Source organism: Sturnira hondurensis, unplaced genomic scaffold, assembly GCF_014824575.4.
Source record: "Sturnira hondurensis isolate 20B ecotype Veracruz unplaced genomic scaffold, ASM1482457v3 Scaffold0002638, whole genome shotgun sequence".
NCBI classification, from domain to species: domain Eukaryota; kingdom Metazoa; phylum Chordata; class Mammalia; order Chiroptera; family Phyllostomidae; genus Sturnira; species Sturnira hondurensis.
The window spans coordinates 12,837,112-12,862,755 of record NW_028075269.1 but is presented as its reverse complement, the minus strand read 5'-3'; the positions used below and the strand labels follow the sequence as shown (position 1 = coordinate 12,862,755).

The 25,644-nt window shown below is 48.5% G+C and overlaps 1 protein-coding gene across 7 annotated transcripts in view; it reads right to left on the bottom strand.

Annotated features, from left to right (window-relative positions):
- The window catches only part of PRR5L (proline rich 5 like), a 69,030-nt gene that overhangs the window by 19,587 nt on the left and 23,799 nt on the right, over nucleotides 1-25,644 (bottom strand). For all 7 annotated transcript variants that reach the window (XM_037040522.1, XM_037040525.1, XM_037040523.1 and 4 more), the window contains 2 exons: nucleotides 11,832-11,880; nucleotides 684-741 (listed from right to left, as the gene is read on the bottom strand). In XM_037040522.1, coding sequence (XP_036896417.1) covers nucleotides 684-741; nucleotides 11,832-11,880 — 107 coding nt within the window. The remainder of the gene's footprint in view (nucleotides 1-683; nucleotides 742-11,831; nucleotides 11,881-25,644) is intronic.

The following is a 25,644-nucleotide window of genomic DNA, read 5'->3' as shown; positions in this document are numbered from 1 at the left end:
CCCGCATTTTATCATTTTGAAGAAAACAAAAAACCAAAGCTCAGAGAAATGAGAAACTTGCCAGAAGTCACCCAAGGAGTAGGTGGCAGCAAAGAGCAGGTCCCACACAGGGGGGAGCTGACAGACTGGAGGTGTCATGGGGTTGGCGGATTCTTGCCTTTGGACCCCTCTTCCAATTCCACTCTGTCCTGTCAGCGGGGCTCTAAAAACCTTTTACAGCCAGAAAAATTTCCTTTGCCTATCGAATCATACCCCCCAAAGTGGGTGTCTGCTAATGCCTCCCAAAGGGACAGGCCTCCGGTCACATGTGACCACAAGGAATACAAGAGAGGCCGACAGGAAAGAGCCTGGATCAGACGAGACAGAGCAGCATGACGGGATCTACAGTGTAGTTCCCCCCATCCAAGGGGACCACCAGGACACACCCCTGCCAAAACCCCCCTCAAACGAGGTCTCCAAAGAGACTACCCCCAGTCCACTTTGTTTTGCAAAACACAGTTCCAGCTCGCATTGCCCCGAGTGGCTGACTCAAATGGAAATCCCGCCGCCTAGCTGGAGAAGCACCGGTGGGTGTGAATCACACACTCCCAGCCTGCCGCTTCTGAACAGAAGCACTTCAGCTGTCCAAACATTAAAGGCTGAGTCACGGGGACCCTGCTCTATGAGGGCAGCCTTGTACTTGCCTTCGCACAGCTTAATCTTCTCCTCCACAAACAACAGTCCTTTTGCAAGAAGCTGGTTCTGCCAAAAGAGAACAAAGAACACAAGAGTTGAGCTACTGTGCAGTGTGACAACCCTCTTCCACTTCCAATGGGTGAGGGCACAGCATTCTGGGCACTTGTGAGCTCATCACGCCTCCAAGTTTCAGAAGACTTTAGTCTCCCCTTGGAAGGCCAAGGCTTCAGGAGAAGACAGTGAGACATCCTATAGCAAAAGAGTGAGACATGAGCCAAACCCAACCTCCACCCCCACCCTCCCAGCCATGGAAGAGGCATGTTGCAAGCTTGGCTGAATTCTACAGATGGATATGGACACGGACACCCAATATCCTCCAATTCCTTAATCTAAACTTAGAAAAAAGAACATTGAGACAATTATGCAAAAATAATAACTTTTAAGAGATAAATTTAGGGTATCTCATGCTGGCCTGAAAGAGACTGTATGCAAAATCTTAAGCAGCAGAGTACATTTCCGCCACTCAGTGTGTGCACGGGAAAGTTGTAGAAAGAGAGTAAGACTTAATCCCATTGCAATTGCAACTAACAACAGTTACACATTCTATGTATACTAGAAGGTTCATACCCTTCATCTCATTTATCTCCAACCCTCCCGATAACCCTATCGGGCTGTTGCCTTGACCCTTACTTTTCAGTAAGGGTGTTTGCAGTAAACACTTGCCCACAGGAGACAAAGTTGGTCTTCCTGGCTCCAGAAGCAGGGCTCTTTCCACTCTGCTTCCCTGCCTTTTGTCAAGGCTCCCCATCCAGACTCCTTCCTTCCTTCCTTCCTTCAAAAGGCTCCAGCTGGTCCCATAAGACACAGAACATCCTTTCCACAATCACAGAAGCTCGGAGAGCAATAACAGGCTGGTGCCTCCCCTTCTGGAGTGGGGAGGCTCAAGGTGGTGTGTATCCTACAACAAAACTTAATGCATTTCTTAGTATCCTGTTTTATAAAACCCTAAAGCCCTGTTGTAGTGAGGGCATGAAATGGCAGCGTGGAAAGAAATCTGCGTCAGGCTGGGGTTTGAGTCCCAACTTGGCCACATTCCAGCTGCGTGATCTTAGACTTAATTTCCCTGAGTCTTGAGTTCCGCATCTGTAAAATGGGAACCATAAAGTTCTTATAAGAATTAATCACTACAAACAGACACACACCAAGTATTTTATGTTCTTAGTAATCACTGGTGAACAGTGGTAATAGTTGCTCTCGTGGCCCAACTCTCTTCACAGAAGGAATGGAGAGTAAAGAGAGTGTGTAATAAACAGAACTACATAAGAAATAACAAAATGTTTTAACAAAGGCACGGTCACCTTTGTGACTAATATACATAAAAAAAATGTCATAGGCCCTACTAAAATGCACAAGATATGGCCTAATGTTAAAGATTGGTCACCAGTTAGTTTCAAGATGGCAGATAAAACCCTAAATCAAAGTGATTTCCCAGAAGGATTACGGAACGGAGAGGTGATAAAGGTAAAACTCTACCCACGTTCTCCACCTCCTAGCCAAGCAAATGAATGCCAGCAGTTCTGGGCCAGAAAGCAAGAAAACACCACAGCACCAAACTGAGACTTAGTGAGAGAGTGTCCTTAAATCCGAGCGACATTCACTTCGTTTGATGAAAGTCACACTGTACACTTTAAGGAATCCATGTTTAAAATAGCCAAGGCTCTCCTTCCTTTCATTGTATTTCTTCTCCCTCCAGGAAGACATTTGGGGAAAAAAGGTTTGTTTCCCACCCCCCCCCCCACCCCCCAAGGAAAAGAAGGTATTTGTGTATATGGTAAAGGAAACATTCTTTTAAAAATTCTCATGATACACAGCATGGAAATTCTGTAGCTTAGACCGAAATAAGAGTAACAAAAACTGGGGGTTCAAGGAGCCTTAAAGATCACCTCTCCCCTCTCCCCAGTGCCGTGGTCAAAGCTAGCAGTCACGTGTGATTTTGATGATATCTGAGGGAACCCATTTCCCAAGGAACTAAGGCACCTTTCAAAAGCATGTTGAAAATGCTTAGACTCCTGAGATTTGGTAGTTTGTTTACTTTACAGTTGAGTAAGTAGAGTTGTCATCTCTTGTGGACGGAGCATAAGTTGTTAGGGAAGGACCTTGTGGGTCAGCTTGGCCCACAGCCCTGCCGCCTACCCCGTGGACCCCTGCCCCTTCCCACACGCTCCCTCTTGGTGGACTGGCCTGGGGCCTGCCTCCTTCCCCACCTGGTCTCACACTGAGCCAACAATCTCTGCTGGGAATCTGCAGCCACCGGGCCCCTATGCCCCAGTGGGCCCTGCATTCCCAAGGGCCCTGCACTTAGGATTTAACGTGCTGCAGTTCCATCTACACTTCTTAACATTTTTGTCTTCGACTTCGTGTTCTGTGAATGCAGTCTGATGGGGTGATGGAGCACCCGCCAGGGACTTGGGGCCTCAGCTCACTCACGGACCTGCCTCCTACAACCTTCCCAGCCGGGACTTTAAGGCACCTGCTCCCCACCTCCTAGAGCCTGGCCCAGCAGGGTCTCCCCATCACTGTCACCCTAGCCCTGAGGTAGTGACAGGGTCATGTGGTGGGAGCCCAGACACTGGTGTGGGGAGAGCTGGGGTCAGTGCAGCCCTCTCCAACTACACAGGAGCTCTCTGCTGCATGTGCCGGTGACTCAGTTGGGGGGCTCTGCACGCATGACCTACGGACCCAGACTGTTCGGGTGAGTCTCTCGGGGGGTCACCCATTCACAGGCCCGTGGAAAGCAGTCACATTTTCATTTTGCACAGGGCCCTGCAAGTGATGGAGCCTGTCTGTCGGTCACTGCACCTAATGACATACCAACAGCACATCTAGGGGGCTTAAGGCTGCTGAGACCTAAAAGGAAAAAGAAGAGAAAGCCAGCCCTGACTCAGGCAGCTATCTTGCCTTGTTTGTCTTTCTAAGCGTCTGTTCTCCCCCGACCTCACCCCACAGTATTCCCAGCCCCCAACAAATGCCTGACTCTGGAAGGTGCTGGGCACTGTTGGCAGCAGGGCAGCAGTGATGGAGCTGGAGAAGAACCAGCTTTTTCCTCTGGTCCCAGTCCCTGCCCCACGGCGCCAAACCCACACCTCCCCCAGTTCGAAGGCTTCAAGCCAAAACATGGGCACATTAAGTAGCAGCCACCTAGGAAACGATCTGGGACTTGGAACTGGGCCGTTGTTACTTAATGCATCCCTCCACTCCATAAATGAACTTAGACGTGGGACACACAAGACTTTAATGAAGTGGCAGACAAGCCCGGAAATGAAAAACAGCCAACATATCTATTTTTTTCTAAGGCATCGTAAAATGGGCTGCCAACACAAAAATGAGGTTCAGCTAGGAAGAACGCACAAAACAAAACAAAGATGTCTGGGGGAAGGCATTCAAAGCCTTCAATGGGTGGGAAAGACCCAGCCCATCCTGGGTGATCACAGAGGGTGGGTGGGAGGAGGCAGGGGAGGGCACTAAGGAGGCCGGGAGGCTGCAGTGCGGGGGCTTGTCGACAGTGTGCCTCTGCTCACGCAGACCCCTCTGCAGACCCGCCACAGGGACCAAAGAAAATGGGGAACCAACAAGGCTGGGGGGCAGGGAGACTGATGCTGCCCTCATCTTCCTGGATGAGGTAGAAATTGACACACGGTAGAAATTCTGTGAATGCTAAGGCTACTAGACCTCCAACAGTCCTCTGTCACTTCTAATGCTTTAGCGGTGATGATGATAATGATAATGGGTAGAATGATGGCGTTATTTGCTGGTGTTTACTCTTTGCCAGCCATTGTAGTATGCCCTCTTCATGCATGTGTCATTGACCTTTGCCACAATCCTATCCCCTTTTAACAGATGAGGAGACTGAGGCAAAGGGAAGCAACTAGCCCATGTGAGACCAGAATGTGCACCCTGGTTGGTCCAGGTCCAAAGCCCATGTTTTTTCCCCATTATAGTCCTCTGATTTACTCCAGCAGTGATAACATAAAAAATACTGAGATACAAATAGCCATCATTTGTTGACTGCCCACTATGTACCAAGCACGTTGCATATGTCATCTCATTTGGTAACCATAGCAACCTTTTGAAGCCAGTACCAGGATTTCACCTAGATTACCACTAAGAAAACAGAGGCTCAGAAAGGTTAAGTAACTTGCCTGTAGTCACACAGCCAATAAGTATTCTAGCAAGCATTGAAATGATTGGAATCCAGGCTGTATTTTGCCGTGTACAACGATTATATACCATGAGTATAATAATCCCATGTATAAAAATGTGGGTGTGCATTATACACAGCAAAATACGGTGCCTGGCAGAAGGGCTGGTGCTTTTAGCCGTCACACTCTCCTGCCCCATCCACGGGAGAAGTTTCTTAGGCCCTTGCCCACAGGGAAAAGTAGCAGAGATCCATTTCAGGTTCACGGATCCTGGAGGCAGCTGGCTTGACAATCTCCGGCCATGTGACTAGGTTCCCCCACCCAGCTCCCATCTAGCTGGGTCACTTCCGCTGTTACCAGCTTCCACCTCTCCAGGGCCTTCATCTCCACCACCCACAGGTGATGTCTAACAAGTGAATGCCTGGCTCCTGGGGGGGATTCAATTCCAAGTTAAGATGTTCTTTTCTACCCTGGAGAGGTCTGGTAGCATGCCACTCTGCCTACCAAGAACTCATATTAACCAACGACTCCACTCCAGGCATTTGCTGCCAGGAACACTGATGTCTACAAAAGTTCCTGTTGTTGGCCAGTGATAGAAGTCACGGGCCGCCTCCATTTTTTCCTCCCGTGACTTTGAAAGCAAGGCCATCATCTCTAAGGATGCCTACACTTCCTGTGAACTCTCATGCCTTCCTAGGTAAGCCACAAAAAGTCTTATAAGCACAACTCGCCCCCGGGCCCAGAGAGTCCCTAATAAATCAGTTCTGGTGCGTGTGTGGGTGTGATGAGACCAGACAGAAATCCCCGGATGGAGAATGAAGATTAACAACTTGATACAAATACTAATTTTTCATTCAGCACCTCATCAGTGGTTATTAAAAGGTGAATGTGGGTTTCTAAAAAGTTATTTTTACAAGGAAGCAGGAAAACAGTCAATGTCTGGACCACCCTCTCACCCCTCACCAAAAAACAAAACAAAACACTGAAATTTTTCTCCTATGGAGTTTTCAGGGGATGCCTTAAGGGCATTCTAATAAAGTATAATGCAAATTCTTTTCATCTGCAGCCAGGTGGCCTGGGTCTGATCTTTGCGCTGCGTTTTACTAGTTGTATGGTCTTGGCTAACCTTCTTCTCTGAGCTTCGGTTGCAGGATCTGTGAACCAGTGATAAAATCTTCCACAGGGACTAGCAGGAGAAATGAGTGACTTAGTACAGGAGGTGCTCGGAGCAGTTCTCAGACCTGAGTGTGCATGGGAATCGCAGCGGACCTGCTCAGACAGACTGCTGGGCCCCACCCCCATGGTGCCGGAGTCAGTTGGTCAGAGGTGGGGCCTGACGACTTGCTTTTCCAACATGTCCCCAGGTGATATGGAAGATGCCGGTTCAGGGGACCTCACTTTGAGGACCACCAGCTGAGAACAATGCTGGGCACGTGAATCTCGAAGGTGTTAGCTGTTGTTACTAGTGTCATTATTTCCGTCCTTCCTGTAGCTCTTCAACAGCCTTGCTGTCCTCTCGGACCAATATTTCTCAGCCCTTCCAACAACTCTCAGTCTTTACTTCTCATGGTCACTAAGCTACTGAACATTCCCACTCATTTAAACACCTCTTTTCAGGTGTCCATCCCTGCCTCCCACCCCACCCCCACACCCCCGCTGGCTCCTGGATTCCTGACTCAGTCCATAGGAAGTCACCCAATTTCACAGGTACTGGGTTCCTGAAGACATGTACTCACGTGGAACAAGACACTTACAGGATATAAGGAGGTGTTGTTCCCATAAAGCTAAAAAGGACTATAAAATCCCTAATTAACCTCATAGTCGAAGCTCATCTTTGGTTGATGTATTTTCGGTACTTTGTACCTACATGTTCCTTCTCTAGCAATTGAATGTGCAATAACCTCGGTCCAATGAGGCTAAAGATTTACCATTTCAGCAGGCCTATTGATTTTTATCTTTATCTCAATTATAGGAAGCCCTATGGTTATCAATGTCAAGATTCATCTTTCCATGTATCTTCATAAAATTTGGGAAGTATAATAAAAATATTCAGATAATTGCACAAAATTCAAGTAATTGCCAGGGAGAGTAAGTAGAATGAAGCTGCTGAAAGGGGACCCCCGCCTGGTGGGCAGACCATCCAGCAGTACCCTGACTGGCACCATCCCATTCTCCCTGCACAGTGCCTTTCTCCCAAGTACTGGCCAAATCCCAAATGCAGCCTCTTCTCACCTTTCTTGTCTTCTCCCCGGAGCCCAGCTCCTCTTGCTCAAAGCCCTTTTGTCTACCGGCCGCAACTGTACCTTCAAAGTATATGTGAATTGTCCCCTATGACCCTCTACCCACCTCATCATCTCTTTTTCCACTTTGGGAATAACACTCAGTTTAGGAGCCTTCCCAGACTGATCAAAGAAGAGCTGAAGCTTTTCCTCCCTATTTAAAATGGGTTTGAAAAGCACCATCATCTCTCTACCCAACTTACTGTAGATTCCTCCAAGTCCGGTCTTTGTTCCTCCAAAATGTATTTATTCGCCCAGGGCCTGTTTCTAGGCTGTTACCATCCATTTGGGTCTTCAGGTAACACTGTCCTGTGTGTTACCTACGTGGATGCATGCTGATCTCTGGACGGTCTTCGGTTTCAAACTCCATGGCAACAGGGGCACTGGGTCCCTTCCTCCAGCTTTCTGTCACGTGCCACGAGCCCAGTGACTCTTCCCTGATAATCATGAGCTAAGGGGACACGGACCTTCTGGATCTCTCACTGACATGAGCAGCAAATGGAAATATTTATAGCAAATATTACCGGGTCCATGACCTATTGGCCACTGTGGTAACTCATTTTCCCTTTTCCTAAGTGCCACCTTGTTCAGAGCCACTGACTATAGACCGAATTTCTGTATCAGGCAAAACTAGCTCCAACCAAAAGACACAGGACTTTCTGCGCTTGGAGGAAAGCTTTTCGTGAACACAGTGCAGTCAGCAAATGAAGAACACCAGAAGAGCAAACCCTCCCGTCGCCATGGCCTGAACCCCCCAGGTACCCAAGTACAGGACAGAAGAATGCAGAGCACTTCATATCGCCGGTTTCCAAAGCTGTAAGGAACCAATTATCCCTGGAGGTTTCACCAGGATACAGAGTTCCTCAAGAAACCCCATTTTCCTCCCAGGCGCAATTTGAAACAGAGGAAAAGAAAACTCAAGGCTGGAAATGCTAAAGATTCTGCCAGCCGGTGTCTCAGGGAAATCCCTGCTGCCGGTACTCTCCGAGTGCAGACAGGAGATAAGCGCTACTTTCCACGTGCTTCCCCACCCCCACCCCCCGCCTCCCCTTGAGGCATTTTCATTATTCTCCACTGGAGACATTCCTTCTGCGAGTCTTTACAGCTGCAGCGCGAACTGTGTTCACCTTCGAAAGCAGAGCCACAGAGATGGCTTTGTAAGTGGTGGGTGATACGAGGCTGGGACTCTGGGACAAGGTGGGCTTCACTGCCGAATGCAGACGGCCAGGAGGCCACCCTCTGATCCTGCTCCACATTGAGAAGCCCAGTGCCAGGCAGCCCATTCATCACTTCCCCCAGCAGCCACACGCATGGCTTGGGGGTCTTACCTGTCCACCCCTAGGTTCTGTCCCTCACCTGTCCCAGACCTCCATCGCACCTCCTTGCCAGAGGAGCAAACTCTTGAGAGCCCAGCTGACTTCTTTCTTGAAACCACTTCTGCGAGTCAAACACAAACGCCGGCCTCTGGGAGCCTTCCCTCCCGGATTTCCCTGCTCAGGGGGATAGTTCTTCTTTGCTCTTCTTTGGAAGCGGCCCACTTTCAAGCAGCGCCCAGCATGGGGCTTTCCAAACCTGAGATGCTCTTGAACCGCCCTCACGATTTGGCCATAGCCAGGGCTGCCTACACTATTATTCCTTTTATACGATATTAAAAACGGACCCACTTTTAAAGAGCATTGATGTTTAAAAAGGAGACAACAGCAACATTGTTGGCCATAAATACAGTGCAACTCAACAATCAACTAACTCAACACAAACAAAACGGTTTGTAAAATCCTAGTTAAATAGTGTCCCCGGCTGAAGACAGTAAATGGGAGGCCTGCTCTCTCCTCCTCAAACACAGAAGGCCACCAGGCTTGCAGAAGTGTGTGGGACAGAGGCACAAACCACGATCCTCCTGGGCACCATCAGACGCACTGAAGGGAAACAAGGATCCTCACCAGGCAGGGGAAATGTAGTTCAATGCCGCTGCCTGGACCACCTAATACACCCCACATATCAGTGGTGGACAAGCCCACCCACTCCCCCTAAGATGCGTTGCTGACACTGCTATGTACCTAGTACTTTCTACGTACCTAGGACCTAACACAGGTAAAAATAATAAAAGGCTCTGTGCTCGCACGAGACTGAAAACTACAATTAAACGAACAGTGTCTCAGGCAGCCTTCCCTCCCAGCTAATACCCAACACCAAGGAAAACCTCCATTCAAAACTCTGAAAACCAGGACACAGCCCCCACGCCCAGGGACTCAATATTCACCAAGCAGTCTCCCCGATTAAGCTCTCAATAGAAAAATGGCATGTGGTTATTAGCTGTTAAGTGCCCGGCATACTCTGAAAGCAGCATTAACCACCCAGCAAACCTCAGGGCCTCCTCTGATAAACAAGTCCCCACCCAAGTGCCCTTCCCCACCCATACTCAGGGTAGCCCCTGAAGCCAAAAGGCGACTTGACATTTAAAACCTGATCAAAACCACACCAACCCCTGTCTACTTTAAATGTCAACAAGGAAGGCGGCTGGGGTGGCAGGCTTCTCCAAGACTGATCGAAAAACCACTTCTCTGTAGTTGCATTGAAAAGTCGATCATTAGAGGCAGCAAGAGAAGGGAGCTGAGGACAATGCTGACCTTTGATTCAAGGGCAGCTGAAGTGATTCACACTTGTGACTAATTATCTTTTTTCATCTTTCTGTCCATCTCTCTGAGGGCAGGAGCTCTCTTTCAAGCCGCTGAGGCAGCTGACCCAGCTGAATTCCAGGCTTCTGTGGGGTCTCGCAGTGTCCCCGTTCAGAGCAGCTGTTTTCCACTGTGTGTGCGTGTGTGTGTGACAACTGACATTTGTGATTCTCACACAGTCACATAAAAGTTTGTTTCCTGAATCATAAAAAGAAATAAACAGAAGCATGCCTATGTGGTTTTTAAAACCTAAAACCTCTTTAAACTGTCTTAAAAGTATGTTCTCCTTGGATACAGAATACCACCAACCTGAAACCACAATGTCACAGGGTTTTCTATCACTTTCCCATGAAAAGAGGTGTATCACATTTTAGAATAAGAAATACGAACATAAGCCCTGGCTGGTGTAGCTCAGTGGATTGAGCACGGGCCTGTGAATCAAAGGATCGCGGTTTGATTCCCAGTCAGGGCACATGCCTGGGTTGCAGGTCAGTTCCCAGCAGGGGCCAGTTCCCAGCAGGGGATGCATGAGAAGCAACTATACATTGATATTTCTCTCCCTCTCTCCTTCCCTTCCCTTCTAAAGATAAATAAATAAAAATTTTTTAAAAAGGAAAAAGAAATACAAACATAAAGAAATGTAATGAATACTTACCACTGTCTGACTCTGTGCTGGTTGCTGTTCTCAGCACTTCACAAGTAATAATTTATTTAGTCCTCACAACAACTCTATAAGGTTAGGTCCAGTGACCTCTGTTTTTACCAAACAGAAAACTGAAACACAGGGAGGCAAAGCAACTTGCTCCAGGTCACACAGCTAGCAAGTGGCTATGGTGGGTGTTGAACCCCAGAAGCCTGAGTCTGAGGGCCATGCTCTCGACCACTCTCATATGCTGCCCCGCAATATACTAAGTGCTGAGTGCTTTACACGTGTTATTTCATATAAACCATACAGCGACCTATAAGGTAGGTCATATTTTTATTCCCATTTTACAGATGAGGAAACTGAGGCACAGAGAGGTGAAGCACCTTGCCCAAGACCACTGTCAGCCAATCAGCAGGCAGGATGACCGCATTAAGGTGCTACACAGCACCTCTCTCCATGTGCCCTTGGGTGGAGTCGGGAAGGCAGCTGTGTCAGTGCATTAGAAGCCCCGTCTTCTAACTGAACCTGGAACCTTGACCTCATTTGACCCATAGCAACAGCATTTAGGCAGGAGAAATGTTAGATCACCTGACACAATTCTATCTCTAACAGAACAGACCAAGAGGTGTACGAACAAGAAATAACTTGGCTAAAGGGTACACAGAAATAACCCAGTTGGATACCATATACAGGTATGGGAGGGAATTTCACTAGAAAAGCTATTTTCAAAGTGCAGCTTGGGGGTCCCCTGGGGGATCTCCCCAACCTTTTCCACGTGGTCGAAACTATTTCCTTGATAACACCAGACTCTCATCCCCTTGCGTCCTCCGTGAGCGTACTGTGGAGTCGGCCAGAAACAACACGGCATCCCGGCAGACTGAACAGGAAGAAGACAGGAGGAGTCGGGTATCTTCCAAGAAGCCACCCAGGGCAGAAATTTACAAACATATAAAATAATGCCACTCTTCTATTCTTCTATTATGCAAGTTGTATTTTCATAAAATTGTTCATGCTAAAATGTAATGGGTTTATTGTTTGATGAATTAAGGCATATTGTCAAATTCCTCAGGTTTACTTTCTAGTATCATGAAAGTAAGTAGAGGTAATCCAAATAGGTATAATTTTTAAGAGCATAAAGGGGTTCTGAGACCAAAAAGCCCAAGAACCACTGCCCAAGACTATAATCTCCGTAAGAGCAGAGACCACACCTGCCTCCTCCTGGGCACGGTAAGAACCTGGGTATGTAATTTTGGATGTTGATCAAATGGCCAGGTGTACAGCATTGGCCATCCTGTTAGGTACATGTTCCCACATGCGCAATAATGACAGGTGCTCAGACCCCCCCCCCCCAGCTTACCTGGAAATAGTCTGTAATGAATGATCCAAGTTCACTCTTCAGCAGCCGCCTGGGGAAAGAGAAACACCGTCAAGCAGCCCTTGAAGGCGCAGCTCCTGCTGTCCAGGTTATAGAGACGTGACGATGATGAAGGGCTGTCCAATGACAGGGACCAGGGCCAGGCCTCAGAAGGGTGCACTTTCCTTGGCCCTGGTAATACTGCGCTGCCCACGTTATCAGAGAACTGGGGTGATGAAAGTCCTACAGGGAGATCCACTCCCTCCTTCACAAAGGCAGCCTTCTCAACAAGGCAGCCACCGGAGACCCTAACTAGCAGGCCAGGGCCCCTCGCTGCATGTGAAACGAGCTCACCGACCAACAAAAAACCAAGGAAGAGAAAGACCACAATTTTGCAAGCCCCTACATTTGCAGGCTTTATGGTTTAAAATGCATTTTTATGCATTCTTCAACCGAAGATGAAAAAGTATGTGTCTATGGAGGGAGGGCCCATTATTACCCCTCCTATGTGGATAAAGAAATTGAGGTTCAGAGAAGCCCCCTCAATAAGTCAGTGGCATAGTTAGGATTCAAACTCAGACCTTGTAAAAATTCAACATCTTTTCCCATAATCCCCACCCCCGTCCTCCTCCAAATCCATTGGAGACATTCAACCTGGAGCCATGGTTTGGGGCTACTCATTGCCCATTCCCGAGGGACTGAGGCGGCCCTACCAGGGGACCACAATGGGGAGGGCGGGGCTTATTCATCCCAGCAGCAGTGACTGAGCTGTCCTTTGCATGCTGCAGACGGTTCCAGCCCAGGCGCCCAGACATGCACAAGACAGATTCCGTCTCTGCTCTCACGGAGCTTCCATTCTGCGGGGAGGGGTGGGGGGTGGGTAGCATGTTAATAAATACAATCACAAGACAAGTCTGAAGAGTCTTAAGTGCTAAAAAAAATTCAAATAGGGATATTGGCACCAGATTTTTTTTGCCCTGTGACAATTCATGAGACCCTCTCTCCTGCTCTGTCTTTAATTTGATCCAAACCAGGTGAAGGAGCGAAAAAAAGAAAAAAAAGAAAAAGAAAAACCGGCTCCCAGGCCCAGTGAGGTCCCTGGGTGTACACTCTTCATTACTTCAAACAGTTTCAGTTACTCATCCAGCCAGCCACGGTTATTAAGGAGGAAAAGGCTTCTGACACCCTGCTGGGTATAACTCCCCAGCTCCGAAACACATTCCCACGTGTAGGATAAACAGGAAGTTGCAGTGAGATAGCGTTCTGTGCAGAACACAGACACGGAGGGATTGAGACAGCAGAAAGAGACACCCACAATCTAAATTTCTGTACCAGAAAGAGCCCTGCACAGCTGCAAATATGTGTTGAGCAAGGAAAACACCTTCTTTTTCCCAGAACAGAAAATGTGTCTGTGGCAGATACTACATTTTGAGATCCAACTGAATGGCAAGTTCCTGAAAGGCCACCCCATCAAGAGAACCCAGGGAGTCCCCCAGATGAGGGCAGATCTGACGGAGACAGACGGCTGCATCAGTCACTGGACCGATAGCAGGTCAGCCATCAGGGCTGTTTGAGGCTAAAGGAGACTCTTAAGGCAAGAAACAAACCCAGTGGGTAGCCCCTGATGGAGCTTTGAGACAGGAGGGCAGGAGGCTGCTTCTGAGGGAAGACATCTCCCAACTGAGCCTTCATGGCCATTCAAAGTCTTCAAACCAGAGGTGAAGAAGCTTCATCAAAATGGGGAAAGACTAGTCCCATTTATGGGCTACCTATTTCCCTGGCATATCTTAGTGTTCACGATGCTGAGCAACTAACATAATCCTGAGACCAATGACATGGAATCGTTGTCCTCAGGAACCCATGCTAGGAAAACTGTGGGCTCATGAAGACACGTCAGTTAAAATGGAGAGAGAAAGAGATCAGAGGCAGGGTAGGCTTCGAGGTCAAGAACGACGGAGCCCCTCCTGGAACAAGGTGGAAGAGGGATCTGCCCAAGTGCAACAATCGTTAACTGCGGCTGAAGGCGATGACTGCCCAGGGACATCTCACAGCGGTGTTCCATCATGGAGTACCCCACTGAGAAACCCAAGAGGTCTCCTCCTACCACCTCTTAGGCACGGCGGAAAGCCTACAGGCTGCAGTGAGGGGGATGGCATGGCCCCTTACAGTGCAGCCAGGACCACAGCAGGCCGTGGCCAACCCAGAATTCTGCGGAGCGTCACAGGAAGACAAAGCTGGAGGTAGGAATCAGCTGATAACAGAGCAGACGCTAAGGAGTGAACTTGATGCAACTGCTCAGACAAAGGCTGAGCAGAAAGGACTCTGGTGGAGAGATGGTGATGGGCAAGAATAAAGCAGCAGAACCCAGAGGGCTTTCACCACACTGATAACAATGATCCTTGCCCTTTACTGAGATGGGACCAGACACAGGTGTGGGAATCTGCCTTCTATACTTTAGACATAGTGGACTATAACCAGGTTTGGTAAGAGGACCACATGTTTGTCCTTTTACCAAGTCCCAAGTTCAAAACCTTCACCACTAGGTATCGTCATATAGAATTATCATAACAGAGTTGACCTTATCTGATCATGTAAGTCAACACTCTCTTATCCTGGGAGGGCAAGTCCGTCGGCCCCTCTGCCCCCTACAAAGTCCCGTCTCATTTCCGTCTGAGCAGGTTATGGGTAGACAAGGTCACTGCATCTGAGTATAGAGCTTTCATTGCAGCAAAACACGGGAATCGGCACGAACATGCATCCCTGAAGTGCTCGCAGAACTAGGGTTCCTTCAGACCATGGATTTCTGTGCAGCTGGGAGAACACAGGGAATGAAGAAGTGCTCTGAGTCATGCTATGACAAGGTCTACATTTCCTGAAGTCAAAAATGCAAGACACAGAACAAGAGAAAGATACACATTTCTACTTATGCGATACCAACACAGTCACCTGTCAAACGGCTCTCACTTGCTATTCTGTCATATCTATGCGATTCGCTTTCCAGGAGGCCCTTGGCACTGAAATATATAGCACCTTGATTTTTAAACATACACAACACACATGCATTTTAAAAATTATGTATAAATGCACTGGGTTTTGTCTCCTTTTCACCTCCCCAAGTAAGAGGGTGGAGGAGGTTGGAGCTGTTGCTGGAAATTAGGGAGGGCAACAGAACCCTTAGCAAACTTTATTCTTTGAAGTTAGGAGGCACTGGCTTGCAGACACCATACCACACTGTCTATGGACCTTGTATAAAGGGTCGAGTATCCCCAGGTGCTTTCCAGAAATATCTCTTAGATAGGCATAAAGAAGTTCTGGAAGACTAAATGAAAATTGTTACAGTGTCATCTTTGGGGTGGGGGAGTGGGCGGCAAAGGGAACTGAGTTTCCGGGGTACCAGAAAGGAAGATTCTTCACTGTATAGGTCATTATATATTTAAGAGTGTGTACCCTAGAAACACAATCCTACTCAAAACCATTACACATTTCTTTTGAATTAACAATAACTGCCACCAAGGTTACCTGGATGGCTTAAAGCCAAAAAGAAATTGGGGGAGGGGATTCCCATGAAGGGCACAATGTCAGGAAGCAGGCTGTCCTAGGGGTATCAGAGAACCCCATAGGCCTGAGAACCTGGCAGCCCAAACCCTCCATGGGCGGGTAACCCAAGAACTTAACTCAGAGAGAGAAGGGGTGAGGAGAGGGCAGAGCTGGCCCAGCCAAGCTGGGAACAGAGTGCAGCTGAATCATACTGCAAAATCCACTTTCTATTTCTATACCCCGTGTTTATTCTGCTAGCAGTTGGTTTACAAGGAAAAAGCAATTCTGAAAAACTACCCTGGTCTTAGCCGAACCGAGAGAAAGAGGGATTTTCCACCCCTCTGACTCGATGCACCACCTCCAGGGGGAACTCGGCAGTAGCTTCCCTCCAAAAAAGGGCAGAGCAACTGATAGAGAATGAGGACCCTGAGAATGAGCGCACTGAATCATAACTCTACTGAAAACCCACGATGCATCAGCCACGGTGCCGGGTGCTGGAGGGGAAGGATGGGACTTATCTCAGACTGTGATTTCTTCCCATTGGGCCCCTCTCCCAAGAGCACCATCTTCTGCAAAAACTGGGGGTCGAAGTGTCCAAGCATTAGAGATGCAGAGACCTAAAATCACAGGGGGACAACTCGCCCCGCACGCTTCCTCACTCAGCCAGCCAGCTCAGCCTGCAGAGTGCGGGAACACGAGAGAAGCAGGAGAAAAAGGACAGGACTAAAGAGCCTGTGCTTTCTGGTCCCCTAGATGCACGGAGATGAAAATCTCGATTCCAGGACCTATGTCCCTGCCAGCCTCAGGGGCCTCGCATCTTGCAGCCTCCCTTGCAACCTTTCTTCCTTGGGAAACAGGAAAGTAAGGCCTTCTTGGAGCAAAGATAGATGATGGACAGACAGATAAATAAATAAGAAATGAAAAACAAACTGCTCTTCAGATGGGGCCTGACTATTCTTCCCCAGTGAAAGTTTACTGAGCACCCTCTAAGTAGTGAGCACCGTTGTCAACATGGTATGTGTGTTTCCTCATTTAAGCCTGTAAACGAACTATAGCGTAATAGCAAGGAAATGAGCCCTGGGAGGATGCTGAGGAGGGCAGGCCCTGTGCCCACAGGCCCTGTGCCCAGCAGAGAGGGGCCTTGTCAACTGCAAGGGTCTGGGGGCAGTTGCCGGGGTCTGAAGCCCGACTGCTGTCCCCTAGTGGTGAGCAATAACCTGTGCCGGTTCACCTCCCAGGTGAGCCCCTTGGGCCTGGCCCCTCAACTGGAATTTAGGGATAATGAGGTACCCACTTCACAGGATTGTTGCAACGGCTAAAGGAATTTTGCCAAGCATGAGGCGCACATTTTTGCCCAAATTTTTGAGGGAAAAATAAGGATGTGCATTATACATGGGTAGCAGTAATTCCATATCTATATAAATGTTTTCAATTGTTTTTATAATTTCTTTTACCTTGTATCCGTTCTTGCATCTTGTAATTATTTGTCATATAAAATTTCTTATATCAATATGTTCAAAAATAAGTGCTAAAATTCCTTTATAATAAAAAAATAAGTATCTAAATATAAACAAAAAATTGGATTAAAAAAATTAAAACAAATTATTTTTTTTTCCTGAAAGTTTGGGCCAAACACATGGGTGCACATTATACAAGGCAAAGTACGGTAATCCTAGCCCAGTTCATTCCTGGAATAGTGTCCGGCACACAGCCAGGCTGGCAAGTGTTGGCTACGATGGCAATCGTCTGACCCTGAAGCCCACACTCTAAGAAGTCCATTCTACTGCTCACCGGCATCTCCTTAAAGGTATCGCCAGACTAGCAACTCACCTGGCACCAAGGACTCAGGTGAGGCTCGTGAAGGGCGCACAGAGCAGGGGCCAGGCCACCCTGCTGGAATTAAGGTGATCAAGGCAGAGCTTGGGGGAGAGACTGCAGAGACCTGGAGGCTGTGGTGCAAGCGACATCCCAGCTTCAGCAGCTCTCAGTTGGTGTTTCACACCTGGACTTGCATGCCAGGCTTCATCTGGAAACAGAACTCTGCCACTAACCACCACCACCAGCAGCAGCAGCAGCAGCCATTGAGCTAGAAGGAGAAGGAAGTGGGGACCTGAGACAAATGGGAAAGGAACACTCATGTGGGACCCAACCCTAAAGGGAAGCGGGGCGTGAAGTTCAGTCAGAAGCCAAAAGGACCAGAAGAGAAAAAAAATGGGGAACCACTCACTGGTCTGCATTATCTCATCCCCTGACCCTCCCAGACTGACCGGGTGAGACAGCACCCAGATGGCGAGATTTCCTGTTTTTACACAGACCCACCGTCTTGCTCCTCACAGGCTTGTCAACCCACATTCCCACTTCTTCAGGCCTGAAGGTCAAGGCGGCATTGCTGGAGTCCAGCTGGGTGAGAGGCGCAAGGATGACAGGAGGGCAGGAGAGTGGGAACCAGCGGAAACGACAGAGAAATCACCTAGATAGGAGCCACGATGTCCCCGGCACACAGGACAAAACCCAAGGCAGCAAAATCCCAAAGGACAAGGAAGCTGCTTGGAGACAAGGTGCCATGGGGCTTGTTCAGTCAGTGCAAGTGGGGACAGCCTATGGGTTGATAAATATTTCTGTGCCACTTGGCAATTTCTATCCCAGGTACTCAGACCCTCTGCCCTCACCTCTTGGTGGGATCCTGCTGAGGATAGGGGGCCAGCCTATGGGATCCTGTGCCCGATGCCACAGCTGGTCAGTACCTGTCCAACCTGACTGTTAAATCCTCCAAAGATGACTCTCCTCGCTCCTGCCACAGGACGTGTTTCAAGCAACAACACATAGTAACACCACTCTCCTATTGGGTCCATTCTATGGGAGCCCATCAAAGGTGGTGTCCATGGTTCAGACAAAATGCTAATATCCTGCACCTCTCTGCTTTCTGCACCCCAGTGGGTGGCAGTGGGGACAGTGAAAAGATGGAGAAAACTAAACATGAAGAGCACTTAATGAGCTCCTAATTACGGTGCACACGAGAGGCTAGGCTGTTGGCACACAGCGTCGAGAGTTCCCCAACAGCCTTGTAAGTAGGGATTTATGCCTGTTTTGCAGATGAGAAGGGCAATGCTCAGAGTATTGTCTGGACCATACACTGGAAGATCCCAACTCAAATTAAGGCACCTGGAGCATAGCCAGTGGTACCTCCCATGACCACTGGGGCCCGTGGGCACAGGCCAGGGGCCTACAGCAAACTCCTCCCAGCAGCCACGCTCCAGCCCCCGCTGACCAGTACCAGGCCAGACTGGGGTCCAGCATCGCCCGATGTGAACTTCCCAGAGATCCCTGGATTTTTAGGGGAAATGTCTCTATTTCTAAACATTGTATAGGACAAGCACCACACGGACCAGCCCCAGAGATTCTGGACTTACTACTTCCTTCTAACCATCCATCCTGCCCCTCAAAGTCAAGTCTGTTTCTTAACCACAGCAGACAAAAGGTGTCAACACATAGGCAGAGTCACCTGGACCAAAACAAGAGAAGATCTTACTTACGCTCTAGGATTTGGACTAGAGTCCAAATCAGGGCCCTTCCAAACTATGATCTACAATGCATCCATAATCCCAAATCATCAGGGCTTAACATGGGCAATGCCAGCTCTGTGTACCTGTTGCAGCCTATGTGCTGTTTTTAAGAACACAGGAGGCTTGGGTTCAAATCCCAGCTCTACTACTAAGGAGCTAGCAGTTCTGGGCAAGTCAGTCCACCACCCTGTGCCTCGATGTCCCCCTCTGTAAGACAGGGGCAAAGCAGCTGTCTCAGAGGATATGGCGAGTTTTATAAGAGGGGCCATGTGTAAAGCACGGCTCCTGCTAAACAATACACAAAGGAAAAACTTCTGTTACCTTCTAACACTTCTATTAACATCTGCTATTACCATTAATTACCTCCCAGAATCTTACTGAGACTGGTCTACTCCACCTTCTCATCTCCTCCCAGCCCTTCCCTCGGCGGTGGGTCTCTGAGACTCCCTTGATGGGGTGGAAAATCGGAGGTGGCTTTCCCTTGGAGGGCTCAGGCAACCAGCGCACTCTGAAGGAGGACGTTTCAGTGCAGACCTGTCAACGATCAAACACAGTTCTTGGCACCTCCTCCTTCCTGGAACACCTCTGGGCTTTCCTCCATGACACCTCCCTCCCAGCAAGAGCAGAGAAGCAGGGTGGCTGGACGGAGAAGGAAAATGCCCGTTTCCTGCCTCCGGCCAGGGGCAGAGAACGCAGCAGCTCTGGTTTCCGGAAAGCCTCACCTCTGGGCGTGTTTATTTCTGAAGGAAACAAAGTGCTGCGAGGGAGAACGAGGGGGTGGGCGGGCATGCAGAGGTGGCAAGTCCATTTTCAGCCTCCTACCTGCTCCTCCTTCAGATTTCAACTGAGGCATCCCTTTCTCCCGAGGCTAATTATGTGTCCCTCCTCCTCACTTCCCCAGCACTCTGGATTCTGCCATCACCCCACTTAAAACACCACACAGGAACGGCCTGCTCAGCTTCCCGCTCTCATTCTGTGGGAAGCCCTCCAAGGGCGAGAACCACCCACCTCAATGGCTACCCTGGAACCTGGCTCAATGCCTGGCAGAACAGTCCACAAATACCCACTGAACACGTGAGTAAGACACCCTGGCCAGTGTGGCTCAGTAGGTTGGGGCATCATCCTGGAGACCAAGAGATCACGGGTTCGATTCCCAGCTGGCACATACCCAGGTTGCAGGTTCGATCCCTGGTCAGGACACATACGAGAAGGCAACCAGTCGATATTCTCTCACATCAATACTCCCCGCCTCCCTCAAAGCAATGAAAAAATGTTTTGGGGGAAAGATAAAAAAGTGTTTTTAAAAGACATCAATAAGAAAATCAGTGGTCCCTCCCTCCCTACACACACACACTCTAGCCAATCAAAAAAGTAAAAGCACTTTGAAGACCCTCCTTGCACCAGTTCTTATAGGAAACAGTACCCATAAATCGTAGGTTCCTCACATTTTTCTCAGTCTTCTTGGTCACATACACTCAGTAGAACAGTTGGCTGAAAAGAATGTTCAGGAAGAGTGTGCTCCTGTGTCACAGAGTTCGGCCACTCTTGTTCATGGGAGAGCTCGTGAAACCAAACCCCTAACCCAGACTTGTCCCCATGGCCAAAATACAGCCACCTCAGGATGGGGACAGGAGAGGGGCATTAAAACCACATCAACAATTTGAGTCAAGAAGACACACGGGACCAGCCCAGGCCAGGGCAGAGGGTAATCCAGGACAGCCGGATGGGAGGCTGGGAGGGCCAGACCACACGCACTCTGTTTCACTGGGTTGTATCTGCTTTGGAAGGTCATTGTTTCCTTGCCTCTAGGGATGCACCAATGTGCACATCCTGCTTCCTCAGGCAGTTTCAGTAGAAACTACTTGGATTTATGGTCTTCCTATTGACGGAGCGAGTGCCCTGACTTTTATCCAGGGAAAATTTGCCGCTTTCTCAAGGTGTGACATTCCTGACGAATCTGTTCTTAAAAGGTCCCCCCACCCTTCTCTTCATCTCATAATGTGCTTTAGAATTTGACCATCCTGAGGCCAAAGTTCTTCCTCGTAGCTACCCCAGAGTCTCTCTGCGAAAATTTATACTGGAGTTCATTTCTGATGACATGTCTGCGAAAAAAAGAACTAATTGTGTGTGATGACTGCATTTAGGGACCCAGTTACAAAAAACTTCTACCTTCCTGACCATCCTTTGTGTTGGCGAATACAAGGTGGGGCCAAAGTAGATTTACAGTGTGACTACATGGAACACAGAGTTTGTCCTTGTATCATTATTTATTAGTTATTGTATTATTTTCCACGCAAACCATTGTAAACCTACTCCTGCCACACCCTGTATTTAAAGGGAACCACTTTTCCCAGGGCACATGGCTAAACGCCACAGTTAGAAAGAAGGTCCGGGCTGGCTGGGGTGACCTGGGGAGGCTGAGTGAGGCTTTGACACTGGATGTGAACACTCCAACAATATTTATTACTGTTTGGCTTGAGTAAAATGGAGAACTGAGAGAGTCGTCTCCTCTGTTCTTTCCTCTGCGGGAAGGAGACAGACACAGCTGGCTCTCCTTGAAGAACCGAGCCGCACCCGAAGGTCAACATCAAGTCCAGCACATTCTTGGAGGGGCCCCTCCAGGACCTGTCTAGTTTGAAGTGAGCTCACCTCATCCAAACTGCTAGAGAAATCTTTATACTGTGCATGGGCAAGTTCATCACATTGCCTTGTGCGCCACCCAAATGACGGGTGGCACTCACCATCATTTATCACTTTAGCACTGCTAAATTTTCACAATAACGGGATAATATTATGCGCCGAGTGCCATACTAATGGCATTCTCAGCATTATCTTGGTCCACCCAACCACCGTGAGGTCATGTTATTATTATCCCATTATATGAAAAGAAAAAAAGAGACTTAGAAAAACAAAGTGCTTTGCCCCAGGTCCCACAGTTCATCTCATTGTGATCCCCAGTCTCTCTGAACCCAAAAGCTACTCTCCTAACAAGTTAAAAAATTTTACCAAACCTGGCACAGATCTTCTTGCACAGAGAACCATCACAACTGATAGAAAAAATGGGCTGGAGAATAATTTACCTTCTCTCCTTCCATATCTTCATCCCTATATTCCTACCGTCCTCTGCTCCCCACCCTCATGCACGCACACCGCACACTGGTCATGCCTCAACACTGCTGAGTTTCTGGATCTATTCTGCAAACAGGTTTTTCAAATGGAAAAAGAAGAGAAAAGGAAAATCAAAACCCAACTGCCTATTTGTATGTAACTAGAGAGAATATTATGTCTCCCCTGGCATATTAATTACTATAAAAAGGGCAGCTGTGTTTGTTTCCACGCGGGCACTTAGAGATGTGGACACATGTGCAGCTCAGCTCACTTGATTCTCCTTGGATGACCAGATCACGTAGAGGACTGGGACACATTTCACGTTCCAGTCTAATCACCATCCTAGGGCCAGGGCACGGACAGCACAGAACACGGGTAGGAGAAGATCTGGTTTGGGACAGCTTGGACTTATTCTGGGTTCAATTCACATTTGAGCAGTCAGTTTCAAACTCCAACCATAGGTATTTCCCATCAGCCTGGAAATTGCTCAAAAGCATAGAGTGGAATATACAGCAGCCCTCAAAACCCAGCAGCCAAGGGTTGTGTTAAAAATCATAGCATATGCGGCTTCCGGGCAAAATGGCGGTGTGGGTAGACATACATGGCTCGCCTTTTCACTAAACCACTTCAGAATTATGACTGAAATATAGAACCACCAGCACCACCAGAAATCAAGTTAAGTTTGACAACTACTGAATTAAAGAAATCACACCCATCGGGCTGGTAGAAGGGGCACAGACTTGGAACAGGCTGGTCCCACATCCACGTGTGGTGGGTGGATAAAATTTGGGAGGGATACTTTGAGAGTGAGGAGTCCCAGCCCCATACCAGGCCCCCCAGCCTAGGGTTCTAGTGCCAGGAAGATAAGTCCCCACAACTTCTGGCTGCAAAAACCAGCAAGGATTGAGTAGTAGAAGAAACTTCTGGAGCCCCAAGCAATTCCTCTTAAAGAAGCCACACACAGACCCACCTGCTCAGAGCCACTCCCTCTGGGCTCTGGAGCCAGGGAGGCAGCTTAAGGGGCACCAGTGGCGTGCAGAGAGAGGCTGAGGTGTCTGGCATCAAGGTGAACAGAGGCCATTGTCCCTTTTCAGGGCCCTCTTCCCACAAAGCCAGCAAACTGGTACTGTATCTAAGATCCCAGCAACATGGCTAACACTGTTTGACCCACCTTGGACATCCCCAGAAACTCTGCTGCACCAACTTACTGGCCGACCCAAGCTGCTTTTCCATATGAATAACTAACTGGCATTGACTCATGCTTTACAACTTCCTAAATCCTCTCAGACAAGTAACAGCTGGCCTCAGCGAGCCCCAGGCTCAGAACTAGCAGCCTATATTCACAGCTTGTCTTCACCTGGAAATCTCCAAGCCCAGCACAAGTAGCAGCCATCTCAGATTGCTTTATAACTCAGGAAACATTGCCCCAGGCAAAACACAGGTGGAGGCTGATCTTGACCTGCATCACCTGGAAAACCCCTACCCCCATGTACCCCATGGACAGCTACAGACCACGTTGGAGCACCACCACCCTGCCCCTGCACAGCTGATCCTCCACGGAGGGCAGAGATTGGTGGTAAGAGGGAACAGCCAATCCTGGCAGCTGAATGGCCCAGGTAAATCCCTCCCATTAATCAGCCAACAGCAACCAAGGCTTAACTGCAAGAAGAGGGTGTACTCAGCCCACAAGAAGGGCACACCTCAAGCACCCAGCTTGGGTGATAGGGGAGACTGTGCCACTGGACCCTACAGGATACCCACTACATTAGGCCACACTACCAAGATGCAGAGTCAAAGCAGCTCTACCTACCACACAGAAACAAACACAGGGAGGCTGCCAAAATAAGAAGACAAAGAAACATGGCCCAAGTGAAAGGACAGATCAAAACTCCAGAAAAGGAGCTAAACGAAATGGAGATAAGCAATCCATCAGATGCAGTGCAAAACACTGGTTCCACACTCAAGGAACTTAGTGAGGACCTTAACAGCATAAAAAGACTGTGTCAGAAATGAAGGATACACTAACTGAAATAAGGAACAATTTACAGGAAAACAAAGCAGAGCCAAAACCAAGAATCAAGTCAATGATTTGGAACACAAAGAAGCAAAAAACAACCAATCAGAACAACAAGAAGAAAAGAGAGCCCAAAAAAACAAAGATAGTGTAAGCAGCCTGTGGGACAACATCAAGCAATCCAACATTCGCTTCTTAAGGGTACCAAGAAGCAGAAGAGAAAGAGCAAAAAATTGGAAATCTGAAAAAATAATGAAAGAAAACGTCCCTAATTTGGTGAAGGAAGTAGACATGCAAGTCCAGGAAGCACAGAGCCCCACACAAGATGGACACAAAGAAGCCCATCCCAAGACACATCATAATTAAAATGCCAAAGGTTAAAGATAAAGTGATGGGAGGAGGGGTATGGGAGAATGGCTGAGAGGTGAGTACAAATAGGTAGTTACAAAATAACCACGGGGATGTAAAGTACAGTATAGGAAACAGAGTAGCCAAAGAACTTACACACATGACCCACGGACATGAACAAGGATGGGGACACTGCCTGAGGGAGTGGGAGAATGCTGGGTGGAGGGGAGCAAAGGGGGGAAATCAGGAAAACTGTAATAGCATAATCAATAATTGAAAAAAAGAATCACAGCTCATGAGAGATGGGCTCAGAGGCTCATGGGAGAGATGATGGCAGAAAGTTAAAGACCATCCCCTTAACCTTTCTTCCAAAAACCTTTCTCCTACACACAGTGTAGTGCAAAGAGCACAGGTGTTGCTATAAACTGAATTGCGTCTTCCCACTAATTCACATATTGAAGCCCTGCACTCACCCCTGCCAATAGATGGTATTTGGAAATGGGCCTCTGAGAGGTAATTAGGTTTATATGAGGTCAGGAGGGTGGGGCCCCATGACGGGATTGGCACCCTTCTAAGCAGGGACACCAGAGAGCTTGCTCTCCCCTGGTATACATAAAAAGGAAGCCATGTGGGCAAGCAAGATGACAGCCAGGAAGAGAGCACTCCTCACACTTCCAGCTTCCAGACAGTGAGAGGTGTGTTTTGGTTAACCACCCAGCCTGTGGCATTTGTTACGGCCGCCTGAGCAAACTAATACGGGTGTCTAAGTCAGACAGGAGCTCAAATCCTGACCCCACCCTTCATGGCTGCATGCCGTTAGACAAGTTATTTTGTTGTTTTTTAAGCTGTCTTTTTATTTATTGCTTTTAGAGAGAGATGAGAGAGAGAGAGACACACATCAATTTCTCATTCCTCTTATTGACGCATTCACTGGTTGATTCTTGTATGTGCCAGACTAGGGATTGAACCTGCAACCTTGGCATATGGGGACCATGCTCTAACCAACTGAGCTACCCCAGCCAGGGCCTATCTTGTTTTCCTGATGCACAATTTTGCAGATATACCACTGGGGACAATGGTTGCCCCCTGGGGCTGTGAGCGGGCAAATGTGATGCAGGTGAAGGGTGCCTAGAGCTTTTCCCAGGGAGTTCCTAGAGCTCCCTTCGCCCCCTCACCCCACGTGGCCTTGGCGCTAGACTCCGGGATGCGACACACCCGCCAGCCATCCCTCCCTCCTGCACACCAC